Source organism: Theropithecus gelada, chromosome 8 (genome assembly GCF_003255815.1).
Source record: "Theropithecus gelada isolate Dixy chromosome 8, Tgel_1.0, whole genome shotgun sequence".
Lineage (NCBI taxonomy): Eukaryota > Metazoa > Chordata > Mammalia > Primates > Cercopithecidae > Theropithecus > Theropithecus gelada.
In genome coordinates this window covers 38001926-38018519 of record NC_037676.1, presented here as the reverse complement: position 1 = coordinate 38018519, position 16594 = coordinate 38001926, and the positions used below count along the sequence as shown (strand labels likewise).

Here is a 16594-nt window from a genome sequence, read left to right as displayed (position 1 = left end):
TCTTACATTTCTACTTTAATTTCTAATATGTTAAACATTGATATAAATCCACATAAACAAAAGCTCTTTGAGAATCTCAATAATTGTTCATGTATAAGGGAGTTCTGAACCCAAAAACTTTGACAATCACTGCATTAAAACTTTGTACATGTTATGAACTGAATGTATCCCACAAAATTCTATGTTGAATCCCTAACCCCCAAGGTGACAGTATTTGGTTATGGCCTTTGGGAGGTAACCAGGGTTTCAGGTATAGAGCGGGACCCTCATGATGAGATTTGTGCCCTGATGAGACATCAGAGAATTTGCTCCTGCTCTCTCTTTCCTTGTACACAAAGAAAAGGTCCGGTGAGTATGCAGGGAGAAGGTAGCTGTTTACAAGCCAGGAAGAGAACCCTCACCCCAGTCTAACCAGGCTGACACCCTGGCCTTGACCACACCTCTGCTATGCTGCAGAGGTAATTGTGGCAGGATAGGAAGAAGAGTAGGAAGAGTTCTCAAAAATTTACAGTATCACCAGGGAGGCTTACATGCAAGTAAAATGTTCTGATATGCCCTTATTTTCCTCCTCTTATTACATACTATTCTGAATCTTGTCAGCCAGAGTCAGTACATGGCGTGTCTTACTTCCTCCCTCTCCACAATGTTCCATTTGCATTGTTTGTAGGTAACTACAGTTTATTTAGCAGTTCTCTTACTAATGAACTTTTATAGTTTTTCAATCATTTTGCTGTTAAGTACTATATTAGTCAGCTCTCACTGCCATAACGAAATAGTGTAGACTGCATGGCTTAAACAACAGAAATTTATTTTCCTCATAGTTCTGGGGAACTATGAGCTGGAGTCTCCCTCTGTTGCCCACTGCACTTCAGCCTGGGCAACAGAAGGGCCTCGGTCACACACACAAAAAAATTTTTTAATTTTTAAAAAGAAGACAGGATCTCTGTCACCCAGGCTGGAGTGCAGTGGGGGCGATCTCGGCTCACTGCAGCCTCCACCTCCTGGACTCACGTGGTCCTCCTCCCTCAGCCTCCCGGGTAGCTGGGACCACAGGTGCGCACCACCACCTCGGAACATTTTTAAATTTTTTTTTTTTAGAGATGGGGTCTTGCTGTGTTGCCCAGGCTGGTCTCCAACTCCGAGGTCAAACAATCAGCTCGCCTCGGCCTCCCAAAGCCCTGGGATTACAGGTGTGAGCCCTGGCACTGGGTCCTGAGTCGCTTCTCCATGCGGACGGGGCGCCTAATCCCCTGGAAAAGGCCCCGTTGCCAGGGTGACAGGACCAAAGGGACCCAGGCAGAGAGGGCCCCGGGCTTTGCAGGGAGTCAGGCCGCAGTGTGACGAGCGTCCGGACTAGTGTCAGGGTCTGGGCTGGCTCACCGCGTCTTGACGCCAGGAGGCCGCAGAGCCGGGCCAGCAGCAACCAGAGGCGGAACATGGTACGGCTTCGGGGTTGCCAGCGGGAAGCCGTTGGGACGCCGGGAGTTGCCGGGTACGCGCGGACGCCGGGGGCCGCTCCCCGCGCGTTCATGGGGCAGCGTTCTCCGGAGGCCCCGGAGCCCGGGGTGCTCTCGGTGTTCAGCGTCCGGAACAATAAGAGCCCGCAGCGGGTGCCCCGAGACTAAAACATCCAGCTCCCTTCGCGGCGCACCCCGCCGCGTGGTTGCTGGAGCCACTGACCACCCAGCGCCCTCTGTCGCGATCGCGCTCGCAGTCCTCCACTAACTTTTCGCTTTTGTGTTGATGGACCTTAAGAACTGACACACTTACTCACAGTCAGCGTGTGCTTTTCTGCACCAGACACTTCCCAGTTGCTTTGTTTTGTTTTTGAGACGGGGGTGCTCACTATTCTGCCCAGGCTGGTCTCGAACTCCTGGGTTCAAGCGATCCTCCCTCCTCAATTTCCTGAGTAGCTGGGATTACAGGCATCCGCCATCGTTCGGGGCTTCCTCGGTCCCTTCAAAAGCGAATGTGTAATACTTTCTGAATTAAAATCTATATACACACCCAAATATATATTCATATTTACCAAACCTGTTTCTAATATTTTTTCAAAACTAGCCAGATGTGTGAATATTCCAAAGAAGGGAAGAGTGAGCCGCTTTTCAATATGAAACGCCAGCTCTTCATATTTTTGAAGAGCGCCAGCTGCATTTTTTCCCCACTGACGCTGCCCAAATGGACTTCATAACCAGGCTTTTTCCTCCAGTCTGGTTCTCCGCAGGCCATTGTCTAAAACTCATGTGATGTCATTCTATCGTTCAGAAACTTCTCAGTGCAATAAATACTCATTTCATGTAGTGAAAGAGATAGAGAAGATTCTTGCCCACAATTACAGTACTTACATTTCAGTAGAAAATTCTAGCCAAATGCCTCAGCGTAGTAATTTTTCTGAACTCAGACCGGAACCTGCCACTTAATTTCTCCTATCCCCAGTGCTTTGGCAGCTCTGACTTTGGGTCTTTCCTAAACAATGCTTTATTCCCTGGAACTGCAATGCCTCCTCCTTCCCAGCCTCACACCAGGTCTCCATCTGTATGCATTAGCTTTTCATTCTTTTCAAAGAATGGATTAATTTCTCATACTATGTAATAGGCCAACACATAAACTAAAAGGCCTCAGGGGAACAGAAAAATCTCACTTGAGGAATTAACACATTTAAAATGAAGATGTGATTTTTATGGATGCAAGCAATTTCAACAGGGAAATCGACAGCTGAAATTAATAACATGAACAAAAACAAGGCAACAGGCAGGTGCGGTGGCTCACACCTGTAATCCCAGCACTTAGGAAGGATGAGGTGGGTGGATCACCAGAGGTCAGGAGTTCAAAACCAGCCTGGTCAACATGGTGAAATCCCATCTCTACTAACAAATACAAAAATTAGCCGGGTGTGGTGGTGGGCGCCTGAAATCCCAGCTACTTGGGGAGGCTGAGGAAGGAGAATCGCTTGAGCCCAGGAACTGGAGGTTGCAGTGAGCCGAGATTGTGCCATTGCACTCCAGCCTGGGTGACAAGAGCAAAACTCCATCTTGGCTGGGTGGAGGAATAGCGGAATAAGGCAACAAAAAAATACACCGAGTTTGTATCTCAATAGGAACAGCCAATGCTAAGCTAACATTGCTTTTAGGCAGCTGCTGAGCCACAGCTAGTTTCACCTTGCTTTGAAACAAACAGAAGAGCAATTACAGTAAATGCTTCAACTCATCAATTAGTGGTAAGTATTCTGAATGAATTTCTGGTTCTTATATCATTTTGTTCTTTCTTACTCCCCAACCTTTCGGTTTGTATCTTTAATAGAATTGATTTTGTATTATTCTTGTGTGTATGGCTCTCTTCATAACAGAGGATGTGCTTCTAAAAGTCAGGAAACATATCCTATCCAGAACTTAGATATCACAGTACCTAATACAGTGTCTGAAAAATGGTAGGTTTTAGTAAACATTTATGAAATTTAATGAAATCTGATTTGGGTTTAGAAAACCCAAATTGTGCTTAACTCTATGGTTGCAGACACAGGAGAAAGGGAGAATGCAATACTCTGAACAAGGTCAGTTTGACATACAGAGTCAAACGGAGATGTCAAATTTGCATAATTTACCCTTATTTATTTTTTTTAAAGATAGAAAGGACATCCTTTAATATTTTCAAATTTTGAAGTGGCATCCATGACCAAGAAAGTAAAAAACATAAAGTATATTAAAAAGTATATAAAAGTAAAAGAAGTTCAGATCCAATAGTCTTTTTAAAAACTTTCTTAACTAGTCAAAGATCCAAAGAACTATTTAATTCCAAGTGTTAAGTTACATAGTTAATACATTACCAACTGTAAAATTTCAGTGATATGCACTGCGACTGCAAAAATTGAGGCTACATGAGTGAACGGCATAAACGTTTGAGTCTTATATGAATTCATTCAGAGATTTAAAATGAAATGATGGACCTTCATTTGAGATTGCCCACAATATTTAATATGTATACTTGATTGTTACAATAACATGCTGTCTTCAGAAAACTGAAATTTTTGCCTTCTTCAAAACTAATCTGTTTTCCAAAAGCCACTGTGCACACTTTGGCAAAAGTCCGACAATTAGTGAGATAATATCTATAAAAGTTTGACTAGAATTTTTATTTAAAATTATAACTTTTTAATTAATAAGATTATAAATAGTTGAGTAGGAAGCTAGTAGGAGACACAAAAGAGAGAATTTCAAGTATTTTATTTATTGTAAATGTTGTATTTGTATATGTATGTATACACAAACCAAAAACACTTTTAAAAAACTAATGAAATTCCATTAATAAACCTATTATTAAACTTTATTATGAAAGGTTATGAAAAAAATTTTAGTGCTTAAAATTTTACTATCCATACCATTTCTGCCACAGTAAAAATTCCTTTTTAACACAGCTAAGATGATAACTCATAGATACCACAGTAACTTTTTTGTATATATTTAAGAAAACCATTTCTTCCTTCTTTCTCCAGCCTAATTTCTATGAAAATATTAGTGCCTAATATTTTACATGACCCAGCACACCTTAGTAAATGTAAACATTCTAAATGATTTAATAGCAAGCTTGAAAGTTCAGATTTTAAAGTGCTCATGAAATTCTCAAGTGGTTTTGTAACAGTTCAATTGATTGAAGATTTTATAATTGTTCCTGCTTTATTATAGCCATGAATCAACAACATATTTGATTAGATCTATTAAATACTTCGTACCTTAAAGCTTATAATTTATTTAAAATAGTGCTATTGTGAAAGAATGTCATGCTTTAACATGATTCATAATAGAAATTCTAATATTAAATTAGTTTCTCTAAGAGTTATTATCTATAGTTGAAAGGTCATAAAAATGGAAGCGAGTAACTGTGTGTGAATACATACACACTCTTTTAGTATACTTTGTACTTTTAAAATATTGTGACATCTTAATTGTGGTTCTTGTGCATTCTTTTGAAGACAACATTTGCTTATTCATGTAGTGAATGACAAGATTCTAGAGTATGATGATTATTAATTCGTGTATGATGAAAAATACTAGATATTATTGGCAGCTGATTAATCAGTTTTCACAGGTATTAGATTATCACATGTTCAATCAGGAACTACATTAATGATAACTAAGGTAAAAAATTCAGAATAACATTTAAACACATAATGACAAAAATCTTACACCAATAGTTAATTTGAGAATCACTGCAATAACATGTTCAAAATAACGTAATCCATGATTAGTGCATTAACCTCACTGATGACTGAATAAGACTTATTCAATGATGGAAACGGAAATGTTATTGTAAATTCCCTGGCTTTACTGAATTTCCTTGTATTTCTCAACTCTCACAATCAGTTTCTGTTTTTCTGTGTTAGTAAAGTCTATTTTGTGGTACTTTGTTTTCATTCATAGTTTCAACAGGAAGAAAGGCTTTTCAAGAAAACATCAAGGAAAAAAAGTATTAGCTCAGTTCCCTGAAGACATTTGCAAAAAGAAGGTTAAAAAAATCAAGTGAGGGAACTATATAAAGGAGGTGCAGGAGCAGGACGGGCAGGAATTAAGTTTCCCTGAGATGATACTTTCGGTTGTGGTGGAGGTGGCCTGTGAGGGGAAAAGAGATAGTTAATAGCGTGTTTAGACTGGGTGAAATAATGCCATATTCATTACAAGCTCAACATAACACCATCCTCAACATCTCTGACAATAGGAAAGGGTACTTTACATTCTGAGATCAGTATTAAGGTGATATTCAATGGCTAAAGGGCTCCAATTAGAGTCTAAAATGGAATAACTACTTTAATGGAATTACTCCATAATCAACAATGTTGTATGAAGTTTCTAGTTTACATGTTTTTTCAAAAAAAAAAAAAAAGCACATGAAATGGTAAAGATAAACTGTAAAAGACACCAAGTGATCAAGCACTTGCCTGTGCTGTTAGAATCTGAGGGCAGCAAATTACTGCTCGGTGTAAACCTAGCTGTTTATAGCTCCCTCAACATGAGATCCACTCTGAGAATTAAAAGTATTATGACTTCTACACCAGGTGTCCATCTCAAACCTCATACTTCCACCTGTGGACAGCCTCTCCTAACCTCATCATCCAATTCTAGTACACCTCTACTCCAATAACACACTGGAACACTACCTGGTGAATGTCTCCCTCATAATTTATATACTCTTCCCCTGATCCTCAGTTGGATTTCAATGTATTCTTACTGTATAATAAAGATTACATATGAAGATAGTCCTCAGAGTTACAATGCAATTGTAATTTGAAAGACTTTTGGGGGATGGGAGGGTCATATGCATTTTATGTAATACAAAATGAAGTAATAAATTATCTTCCTTTCTGATGATTTTAAGCCCATCCATTGAGTCATTTCAGTTCTTGTGTTTTTCAGTTCTAGAATTTGCATTGATTCCTTAAGTTTTTAGTTCTGTGGTGAAATTCTCAATACTGACTTTTAATTCCATGACATCATAGTTATTTTAAAGTCCATGTCTATTTACTGGATACCCTCTCAGTCTGTTTCTATGGCCTATTGTTTTTTGGTTTTAGTCATATTTTCTTTTACACTTGGCTTTTTTGATCATGAGCAAAACATAAGAAATTGTAGAAATCAGTTGAAGGTCTAGTCCACTCTTACTTCTGGGTCCCAGCACAGAACCTGAGATGTTTGCTAAGGTGCCTCCTCTTTGGCAGGATTCCAAATTTTGTCCAATCTGCCCTGTGAGTTTGTAGAACGCTATCCTCAGCTTCCTAGCCTGTCTATTGTCAGAACAGGTAAACTCATTTAGGAAGGAAAAGTGGCCCCCAAAGCTGGGGCCATTTCTAGCTTTCCTTCCTCTCCTGACCTTACCCCCACAATTCCTCACTTCTTTAGTCTTCTATGCCTTCAAACACATATTTTCTTATATTGTCCAGCTTTTTTAGCTGTTTTTGACAGGAAGGCTGTTCTAACCCATCTGGTTTCCAACTGCTGGTTACCTCAAAGGCTCTTGCTTCTAAATCTTAGGCACATGAAAGCTGTGGCAGCAGAATCTATGCCTTGCTCAAGCTTCTTTAATATTTCATTTTGACCCTGTACCAATATGATAAAATTTATATAAAAGTTATTTTAAAACCTTTCTGCAAATCATGTTCTTGTAAACTGTTGACAATAAATACCTTTCACTAAATTACATTAAAATACAGGGGAAATTATTAGACATTAACCCCTAGGTTTTATTCTGGTCAAAAAAATCTAAGCAAATTTTCTTCTGACCTTGATGGGAACTGCTGAGGTTGCTTGGCTGCATAGGTTGGTACTGGAAATCTGTTTGCATAGATAGGCTAAAAAGAAAAATATAATAAGGTTATTACCACTATGTGCTCATAAATATGATTTCTACATAAAAGAAACCTCTATATTTAAAATCAATAAACAGACTACAGGTGAATATTCCTTAATGGAAATGCTTAAAGCCAGAAGAGATTCAAATTTCAGATTTTTTCCAATTTTGGAATATTTGCACATACATAATCAGATATTTTGGGGATGGGACCTAAGTCTAAACAGAAAAGTCACTGATGTTTCATACAGGCCTCATACATATAACCTCAGGGTAATTTTATACAATATTTTAAATAATTTTGTGCATAAAACAATGTCTGTGTATGCTGAGTCATCAGAAAGCAAAGGTGTCACTCTCTCAGCCCCTCATGTGGACAATCTGTGGTTGTTTGGTATCACCATCACTCTTGACTCTGAATTTATATACTACTGGTAAGCAATCATTTTCTTAGATTTATTCACATATAAGTACTCAACAGTGCATTTTGACTACAACTCGTCACATTAGGGCAGGTGTGGAATTTTCCACCCGTGGCATCATGTTGGTGCTCAGAAAGTTTTGGGTTTTGGGGCATTTTGGATTTTCAGATTAGGGGTGCTCAACCTGTATTTATTTATAATGCTGTGAATTATAGCGTTATAATGCTATAAAATATTTTGCTTATTTGACATATCTTTACCACTAAATGTGGAATACTTAATTCTTTTAAGGTATTTTTTTTTAATTCAGTAATACCAAAGTGCTATGATCTTGCTTCAAACCAACTGTATTAGTTAAAAGGTAACATATTTCCTATGTCAATGTATTTTAAATAAAATCTTCCAAAATGTATTGCCAAACCTATACAGTATCTAACTAATACTATAAATACCACTCAGCTAGAATCGTTGATTTTGGAATTCATTATATTCTTCCTTGATGAAGTAGCTGAAGTTTACAACAAAGTGAAACTGTATGACTTAGCCTCAAATAAGAAAGTAAAAGTAATATTTTTCACGTATCACATTATGTTAGAAGACGTTAGGAAAGATCAGATGGAATTACTAAATCAATAATGAAGTGATCTTGACCAAGATGTTCTTTACTATCTACTGTTAAAAGTTCTATGTTCTTTACTATCTACTCCTAAAGTTCTATGACTGGCAGAGAATGCACAGTGGTGGTGAAGACTTTGAGCACCCTCTGGCTTCTACCACAGAACAGGTGGTCTATCATCTGCAATTTTTTTCACCACAGAATGATTTATATGTACTGTGAAAATTGGTGAAAAATGCAACAAAATGTCTCCATCCCTTTCCACAAGCCATAGGAGCAGCACTCTAAAGGGATCCAGTCCACTTTTGGAATGACAACGTGGTGAGGTGATGGGTATGAGAATTAGCTTGACTGAATCCTACAACAAGGTATACATAGACCAAAACATCACATTGTGGCCAGGAATGGTGGCTCATGCCTGTAATCACAACACTTTTGAAGGCTGAGGCAGGTGGATCACATGAGGTCAGTAGTTCAAGACCAGGCTGGCCAACATGGCAAAACCCCGTCTCTACAAAGAAATCACCCAGGCATGATGGCACACGCCTGTAATTCCAGCTACTCGGGAGGGTGAGGCAGAAGAATTGCTTGAACCCGGGAGGCAGTGGTTGCAATGAGCCAAGATCATGCCACTACACTGCAGCCTGTGCAACAGAGTGAGACTCCTTCTCAAAAAAAAAAAAAAAAAAAAAAATCACACCATATCCCAAAATATACACAATTATTATTTGTCAATTAAATATAAATTAATGAAAACAAGCTAAAGATTACAAGCAAGCAAGGTGCTGGATATGTTAATTAGCTTGATTTAATCATTTCCACATTGTTTACATAAAACATCATGCTGTTCCCCATAAACGTACACAACTATGATTTGCCAATTAAAAATAAAATTTTAAAATTTTAAAATCTTTTTTGGCATTTATTTGACGTATATTTTTTAATATATGCAAAGATCTATTTACAAGGAGGCTTAGTGCCACATTTTTTTATGGTATAAGACTCGAAACAACCTGTTTTTAAATTTCTGGTAAATTTATAAGAGGGAACAGTATGCAGTCATTAAAAAGAATGAAGTACATGTTCACTTCTTGCAAAGAGTAGACCAAATATCCAGAGAAAACTTCCCAGTACAGTACACCTAAAATGCTGCCTAAAATATTTAAAAGGTATTTTGAAACACTTGGCTGGGTTGGTGGGAAGTAAGAAACATCTTACAGGCCAAAAAAAAAACCAAGAAGGTATGAAAGAGTCCAAACAACGGAGTTGCCTTCATCCTGTGAACATCTTCCTATCCTTGGCAGGCAGCAGTATGCATTTTCAGTAACCCATAGATAAAGGAGGAAAAGCCAGGGCCTGAGCAGGATGGAATGGTGAATACAAGGTCCTATACAAAGCCTAGACATACGAAAGGTTATATCCCCATGGGTTAACTAGAAAAACAAATACCTGCCTCAAGGAAGGCCTGTGATGATACTGCCCCTGCTAATAGACGGGGAACTTACAAAACAGTCTCCACACTCATCCTCATAAGAGTTTGGGGACCAGAGTTTATAACATTTGTGTTGTCAAAAAAAAAAAAAATCAACAAAAATTTCAGTTTAAAGACATCAAAGACTGACTATGCCCCACGCATCTGGCAAAGAAAAATACTCTCGGTAGAAACCCACAATAATTCAGGACTCAAATATATTTATTTCCAATATAAAGTTCCAAAGAATGTGAGTTTACAATCAACATCACAAGTGCACTAAGAAATAAGCCATCATGAAAGTCAGCAGAAATAACAAACCTGAGAACCCACCAAGGGCATATATACTAAAATGACCAGATACACCACATAAAGTAGGTGTTTGAATATGCTTTAATAAATAAAAGCTTTAAAATAGATAATAAAACTATAACAAACAATCACAAATAACCAGGCAGATTCGAAACAGAACTAAGTAGAACTACAGGAATGAAATGTACTATAAAACTAGTGAAATTAGACATTCAATGAGTTGGTTAAGGAGAAGATTTGGCATAGTTTAGTAGAGACAGTGAATAGAAGGTAGATCCAATATAATCAGAATGGAATACACAAGAATACTGGAAATAGCAAAGAGAGGTTAAGAAACAGAGAGATAGTAAAAAGTCTAACATGCAAGAAATGCGTGAAAGAGTTTATCAGATAATGAGACAAAAGCAATAAAGAAATAATTGCTAAGAATTTGCTAGAATTGAAAAACGTAAATCAACTCAGGAAGTCTATTTATTGGCAAAGGAGTTTTTTAAAGTCCACATCTACACCAACTAGTCTAAAGATACAGAAGAAAAAGCCACATGGAAAAGATATCATCTACAGCAGACATTAGAATAACAGACAATGTTTAAATTGCAACAAAGGATGTTAAAATATAGTCTCTTTAAAGTTCTTAGAAAAAAAAAACAACTGTCAGCCAAACACATTCTGAAAAGACAAAAACAGAGAATTTACTACCAAAATACCTTCGCTAAATACCAGAAAAATAAGCTGAGATTCAATAAGGTTGAAAGCAGACAATGAACACATGGGAAAATAGCTAAAGCTCATAGAGCATTTCACATGTGCCACATGCACTTCTCAGTGCTCCACACATACGAATCCCTCTGATTTTCACAAAAGTCATTTGTGATTAGTACTATTATTATTATTATTTTACAGATGAGGAAACAAGTACGGAGAGAGTTTGAGAATCTTGCCTAAAGTCACAGCTTATAAAGTGACAAAGGCAGTACTCAAATTGGGCAGTCTGGCTCACAGTCCATCCTCTTAACAATTAATTTAATTGGTGTATGGTCTCACAAACCTAAATAAACATTTCGTAATTCAATAGTCATATTTATATTGTAGAATTTTTTAAAAAGATTTAAAATACTAGACAACAGGCCACGCGTGGTGGCTCACGCTGTAATCCCAGCACTTTGGGAGGCCAAGGCAGGCGGATCACAAGGTCAGGAGTTCGAGACCAGCCTGGCCAATATGGTGAAACCCCCTCTTTACTAAAAAATACAAAAATTAGCTGGGAGTGGTGGCACACACCTGTAGTCCCGGCTACTCAGGAGGCTGAGGCAGGAGAATCGCTTGTTGCAGGAGGCGGAGGTTGCAATGAGCCGAGATGGCACCACTGCACTCCAGCCTGGGCAACCAAGAAAGACTCTGTCTCCAAAAAAAAAAAAAAAAAAAGTTTTGAGAGGCTTCCAGAATCTCTAGCCAGACTGAGTAGCATAAGTCCTCCTTGTATAAAACAAGGCTGCAAAATCTGGGAAAGGCAGCTCATTCTTCAAATGCCAAAATCCCAACAATAAATGACAAATAATACAAAGAAAGAGAAACACGGCACGTTTAAAGGAACAAACTAAATTTCCAGAAACTGACCCTAAGGAAACAGATATATATAAATTACCAAAGAATTCAAAAATTACCATCATAATGATGTTCAAAAAATTAAAAGAGACTGCAGAGAGACAACTAAAATAAATCTGGAAAATGATGTATGAACAAAATGAGAATATCAACAAAGAGATAGGAACTATAAAGAAGAATGAAACAGCAATTCTGGAGCTGAAAACTGTAATGCTAAATTGAAAGATTCACTGGAAGGATTCAACAACAAACACGATGAGGTAGAGGAAAGTATCAGTGGACTCAAAGACAGTATACTCAAAATCAAAGTGGCAGAGGAGCAAAAAAGGTGAAGAGAAAGGAAAATAAATAGCAACACAAAGCCATATGAAAATACAATACTCGATAATAAAGGTAAGCATATAGACAAGTAGAGAATTCTGTAGTACTGTAAGTGTGAAAATCACTTTTAAATCTTGTTAGAATGTTAAAAGCATAGCATAAAAAGTAATGAATCTGTGTTAATGATAAGCAATATAAAAAGAGGTAATTTTGTGTCATCAATTACATAAAGTGGAAGAAGAAGAAATACAAAGGGGTAGAGTTTTTGTGATTGAAGTTATCAGTTTAAAATAGATTGCTATACATTTATAAAATATTTTATGTAACTGCAAAGATACCACAATATATGTACTATAGAATATGCACAAAGGAAAATGAGAATCAAAATATTACTACAAAAAAATTATTGTATATTTCAAAATAGCTAAAAGAGTAGAGTTGGAATGTTCCTAACATAGAAATTATAAATCCTTGAGGTGATGACTATCCCAATTACCCTGCTTTGATCATTACACACCGTATGCTTGTTTCAAAATATCACATGTACCCCATGTGATATGTGCAACTCTTATGTATCCATAATTGATTTTTTTAATTAAAAAGAAATACAAAAGGCAGCAAGGGAAGAAGGAAGGGTCAAAAACAAAATAGCAATAGTAAGTCCTTACCTATCAGTAATTCCTTTAAATATGAGTAAGTATTCTGTGCAAATGGAAACCAACAGAACAAGGATAGCAGTACTTACATCACACAGAATGATGTAACATCAAAAACATTAAAAACAGAGATGAAAAAGGGCATTAATGGTAAAGGGGTCGATTCATCACAAGGATATAACAACTGAATACATATGCAGCCAATTTAGAGTACCTAAATATATAAAGCAAATATTAATTAATCTGGAGGGAGAGCTAAATAGCAACCCAATACTAGTAGGAAACTTCAATACTTCACTTTCAACAACAGATAGATCATCCAGACAACAACTCAGTAAGAAAACATTTGACTCAAACTAGACTTTAAAAAAACTGACCTAACAAACATATTCCATCCAACAGAAGCAGAATACACATTCTTCTTAAATGCACACAGAACATTCTCCAGGACAGATAATATGTCAAGCTGCAAAACCAGCCTTAACAAATTTTAAAAGACTGACATCAAGTACCTTTTCCAACTACAATATTAGGACTCAAAATCAGTAACTGAAGGAATTTTAGAAAATTCACAAATACAGGAAAATTAAACAACACGCTCCTAAACAACCACTTGGTCAATAGCAGATAACAAGAAATATTTTAAAATACAGCTGACACTTAAGCAACACAGATTTGAACTGCACAGGTACATCTATATGCAGATTTTTTTCAATCAAACACAGATTGAAAATACAGTATTCATGACCCACATATATAGACGGCCAACTTTTCCTATATGTGGGTTCTGCAGGGCCAACAGCATGACTTGAGGATAGACAGATTGGGCTATATGTGGGGGTCCTGGAACCAATCCCCAATGTGTACCAAGAAACAAACTGAATCTTGAGACAATAAAAATAGAAACACAACATAACAAAATGTACGCAACACAGAAAAAGCAGTTCTAAGAGGGAAGTTTATAGCAAGTCTATACCAATAAGTGCCTGCATTTTTAAAAAAAATCTCAAATAAACAACCTAATGTTATACCTCAAGACCTAGAAAAAGAGGAACAATCTAAGCCTAAAGTTAGTAGAAGAAAGGGAACAGCAAAGATCAGAGCAAAAATGAATGAAATACTGGAAAAATAGTGTTAACAGAATCAATATAACTAAGAGTCGGTTTTTTGAAAAGATAAATAAAATTAACACACCACTAAGTAGACTAAGAAAAAAAGAAAGAAGAATCAAATAAAATCAGAAATGAAAGAGGAGACATTACAGCTGATACCACAGAAATACAAAGTTTTATAAGAGACTGCTATGAACAATCATACACCAACAAACTGAACCTAGAAAAAAAATTCCTAGAAACATACAATATATGAAAATTGAATCAAGACGAAATAAAAAATCTGAAAAGATCAATAATAAGTAAGGAGACTGAATTAGTAACTTTAAAAAGTCTCCCATCAAAGAAACTCAGGACCTGATAAATTTACAGCTGAATTCCACCAAACATTTAAAGAAGAACTAATGCAATCCTTCTCAAACTCTTCCCAACACTTGAAGAGGAAGGAATATTTCCAAACTCATTTTACAAGGCCAGCATTACCCTGAAAACAAAGCCAGACAAGGACACCACAAGCAAAGAAAATTACAGGCCAATATCCTTTATGAACATAGATGCAAACCTCTTCAACAAAATACTAGCAAACTGAATTCAGCAGCACATAAAATGATATTTCCCAATAACCAAGTGAGATGTATTCTGGGGACGCAAGGATAGTTTAACACACTCAAATCAATAAATATGCTACACAACAAAAAACAGAAGTGAAGAACATAAACATAACAAAAACCATGTGATCATTTTAAGAAATGAGGGATAAGCATTTGACAAATTTCAACATTCTTTCATGATAAAAACTCTCAACAAATTTGTATACAAAGAATAAACTGGGCCAGGCATGGTGGCTCATGCCTGTAATCCCAGCACTATGGGAGACGGAGGCAGGTGGATCACCTGAGGTCAGGAGTTCAAGACCAGCCTGGCCAATATGGCAAAACCCTGTCTCTCTACTAAAAATATAAAAATTAGCTGGGCAGGGTGGCACATGCCTGTAATCCCAGCTACTAAGGAGGCTGAGGCAGGAAAATCACTTGAACCTGTGAGGAAGAGGTCGCGGTGAGCCAAGATCATGCCACTGCACTGCAGCCTGGGTGACAGAGCGAGACTCTATCTCAAAAACAAAAAGAAAGAAAGAAATAATGAACCTCAGCACAATAAAGGCCGTACATCACAAGCCCACAACTAACATCATACTGAACAATGAAAAACTGAAAGCTTTTCCTCTAAGATCAGGAATAAGACAAGAAAGTCCACTGCTACCACTTCTACTCAATACAGTACTAGAAGTTCTAGCCAGAGCAGTTAGGCAAGAAAAAGAAATAAAAGACATCGAAATTGGAAAGAAAGAAGTAAAACTGTCCTTGTTTGCAGATGACATGGTCTTTTATATAGAAAACCCTAAAGAGTCAACCAAAAAACTGTTAAATAAATTCAGTAAAGTTGCATAATACAAAATCAACATATGAAAATCAGTAGCATTTCTATACACTACAACAAGCTATCTGAAAAAGAAATCCAGAAAAAAAAATCCATTTAGAATGACAGCAAAAATACATACATAAATAAAATAGGAATAAATTTAACCCCAAAAATAAATATCTGTACAAAGAAACCTATAAAACACTGATGAAAGGAATTGAAGACATAAATAAATGAAAAGATATCCCATACTCACTGACTGGAAGAATTAATATTAAAATAACCACAGCAAACTACAGATTCAATACAATACCTATTAATATTCCAATGACAATTTTCATAACAATGAAAAAAATCCTAAAATTCATATGGAATCACAAAAGACCCAGAATCACTAAATCAATCTTGAGCAAAAAGAACAAAGCTGGAAGCAACACATTACCAAATTCTAAAATACACTGCAAAGCTATACTAATTAAAACAGCATACTACTGGCATAAAATAGACATAAAGACAAACATAACAGAGAACCCCAAATCCACAAATTTATGGTCAGCTAATCTTCAACAAAGGTGCCAAGAATACACAATGAAGAAGGGAAAGTCACTTCAATTAATAGTGTTGGGACAACTTCATATCCACATGAAGAAAAATGAAAATGAACTGGTATTTCATACCATATACCAAAATCAACTCAAACTGGATTAAAGATTTAAACAGAAGACCTGAAACCATAAAACTACTAAAAGAAAACATAGGTAAATATTCTTAGGAGTATTGCACTATACATGTAAAAATTGTTAAGATGGTAAATATTAGTGTTTGTTTTTTTTTTTAGCACTACTGTTAAATTTACAAAAAACATCTTGAAAACAATGGTTAAAATGGCAAATTTTATATATATTTTGCCAAAATCAAATAAGAAATATATACATATATGCCAATGATGAAGAAAAGTATACAGATAATTTTGAACTAGCATACATAGGGCCTATGTGGCCATCCTGTATACATAATGACGTGGAAAAATCTCCAAGATATATGGTTAAGAGGAGAAAGGGCGCCGGGCGCGGTGGCTCAAGCCTGTAATCCCAGCACTTTGGGAGGCCGAGACGGGCGGATCACGAGGTCAGGAGATCGAGACCATCCTGGTGAACACAGTGAAACCCCGTCTCTACTAAAACTACAAAAAACAAGCCGGGCGAGGTGGCGGGCGCCTGTAGTCCCAGCTACTCGGGAGGCTGAGGCAGGAGAATGGCGTGAACCCGGGAGGCGGAGCTTGCAGTGAGCTGAGATCCGGCCACTGCACTCCAGCCTGGGCGACA

The 16594-nt window shown here is 37.0% G+C and overlaps 2 protein-coding genes across 5 annotated transcripts in view; both read right to left on the bottom strand.

Moving 5' to 3' along the window:
* Positions 1 to 1677, bottom strand: part of ADAM32 (ADAM metallopeptidase domain 32) — a 164332-nt gene extending 162655 nt beyond the window's left edge. The window contains exon 1 of one of the 2 annotated variants that reach the window (XM_025393909.1): positions 1381 to 1677. In XM_025393909.1, the coding sequence (XP_025249694.1) occupies positions 1381 to 1531 (151 nt within the window). In that variant the 5' untranslated portion in view covers positions 1532 to 1677. The remainder of the gene's footprint in view (positions 1 to 1380) is intronic. The other variant, XM_025393910.1, reaches the window with a different exon arrangement.
* A 2526-nt stretch (positions 1678 to 4203) lies between these two features.
* The window catches only part of ADAM9 (ADAM metallopeptidase domain 9), a 113026-nt gene continuing 100635 nt past the window's right edge, over positions 4204 to 16594 (bottom strand). For all 3 annotated transcript variants that reach the window (XR_003120784.1, XR_003120785.1, XM_025393911.1), the window contains 2 exons: positions 7269 to 7336; positions 4204 to 5603 (listed from right to left, as the gene is read on the bottom strand). Coding sequence is in view for 1 of the 3 variants with exons in the window: in XM_025393911.1 (XP_025249696.1) it covers positions 5510 to 5603; positions 7269 to 7336 (162 nt within the window). In the remaining 2 variants the exon portion in view is untranslated. The remainder of the gene's footprint in view (positions 5604 to 7268; positions 7337 to 16594) is intronic.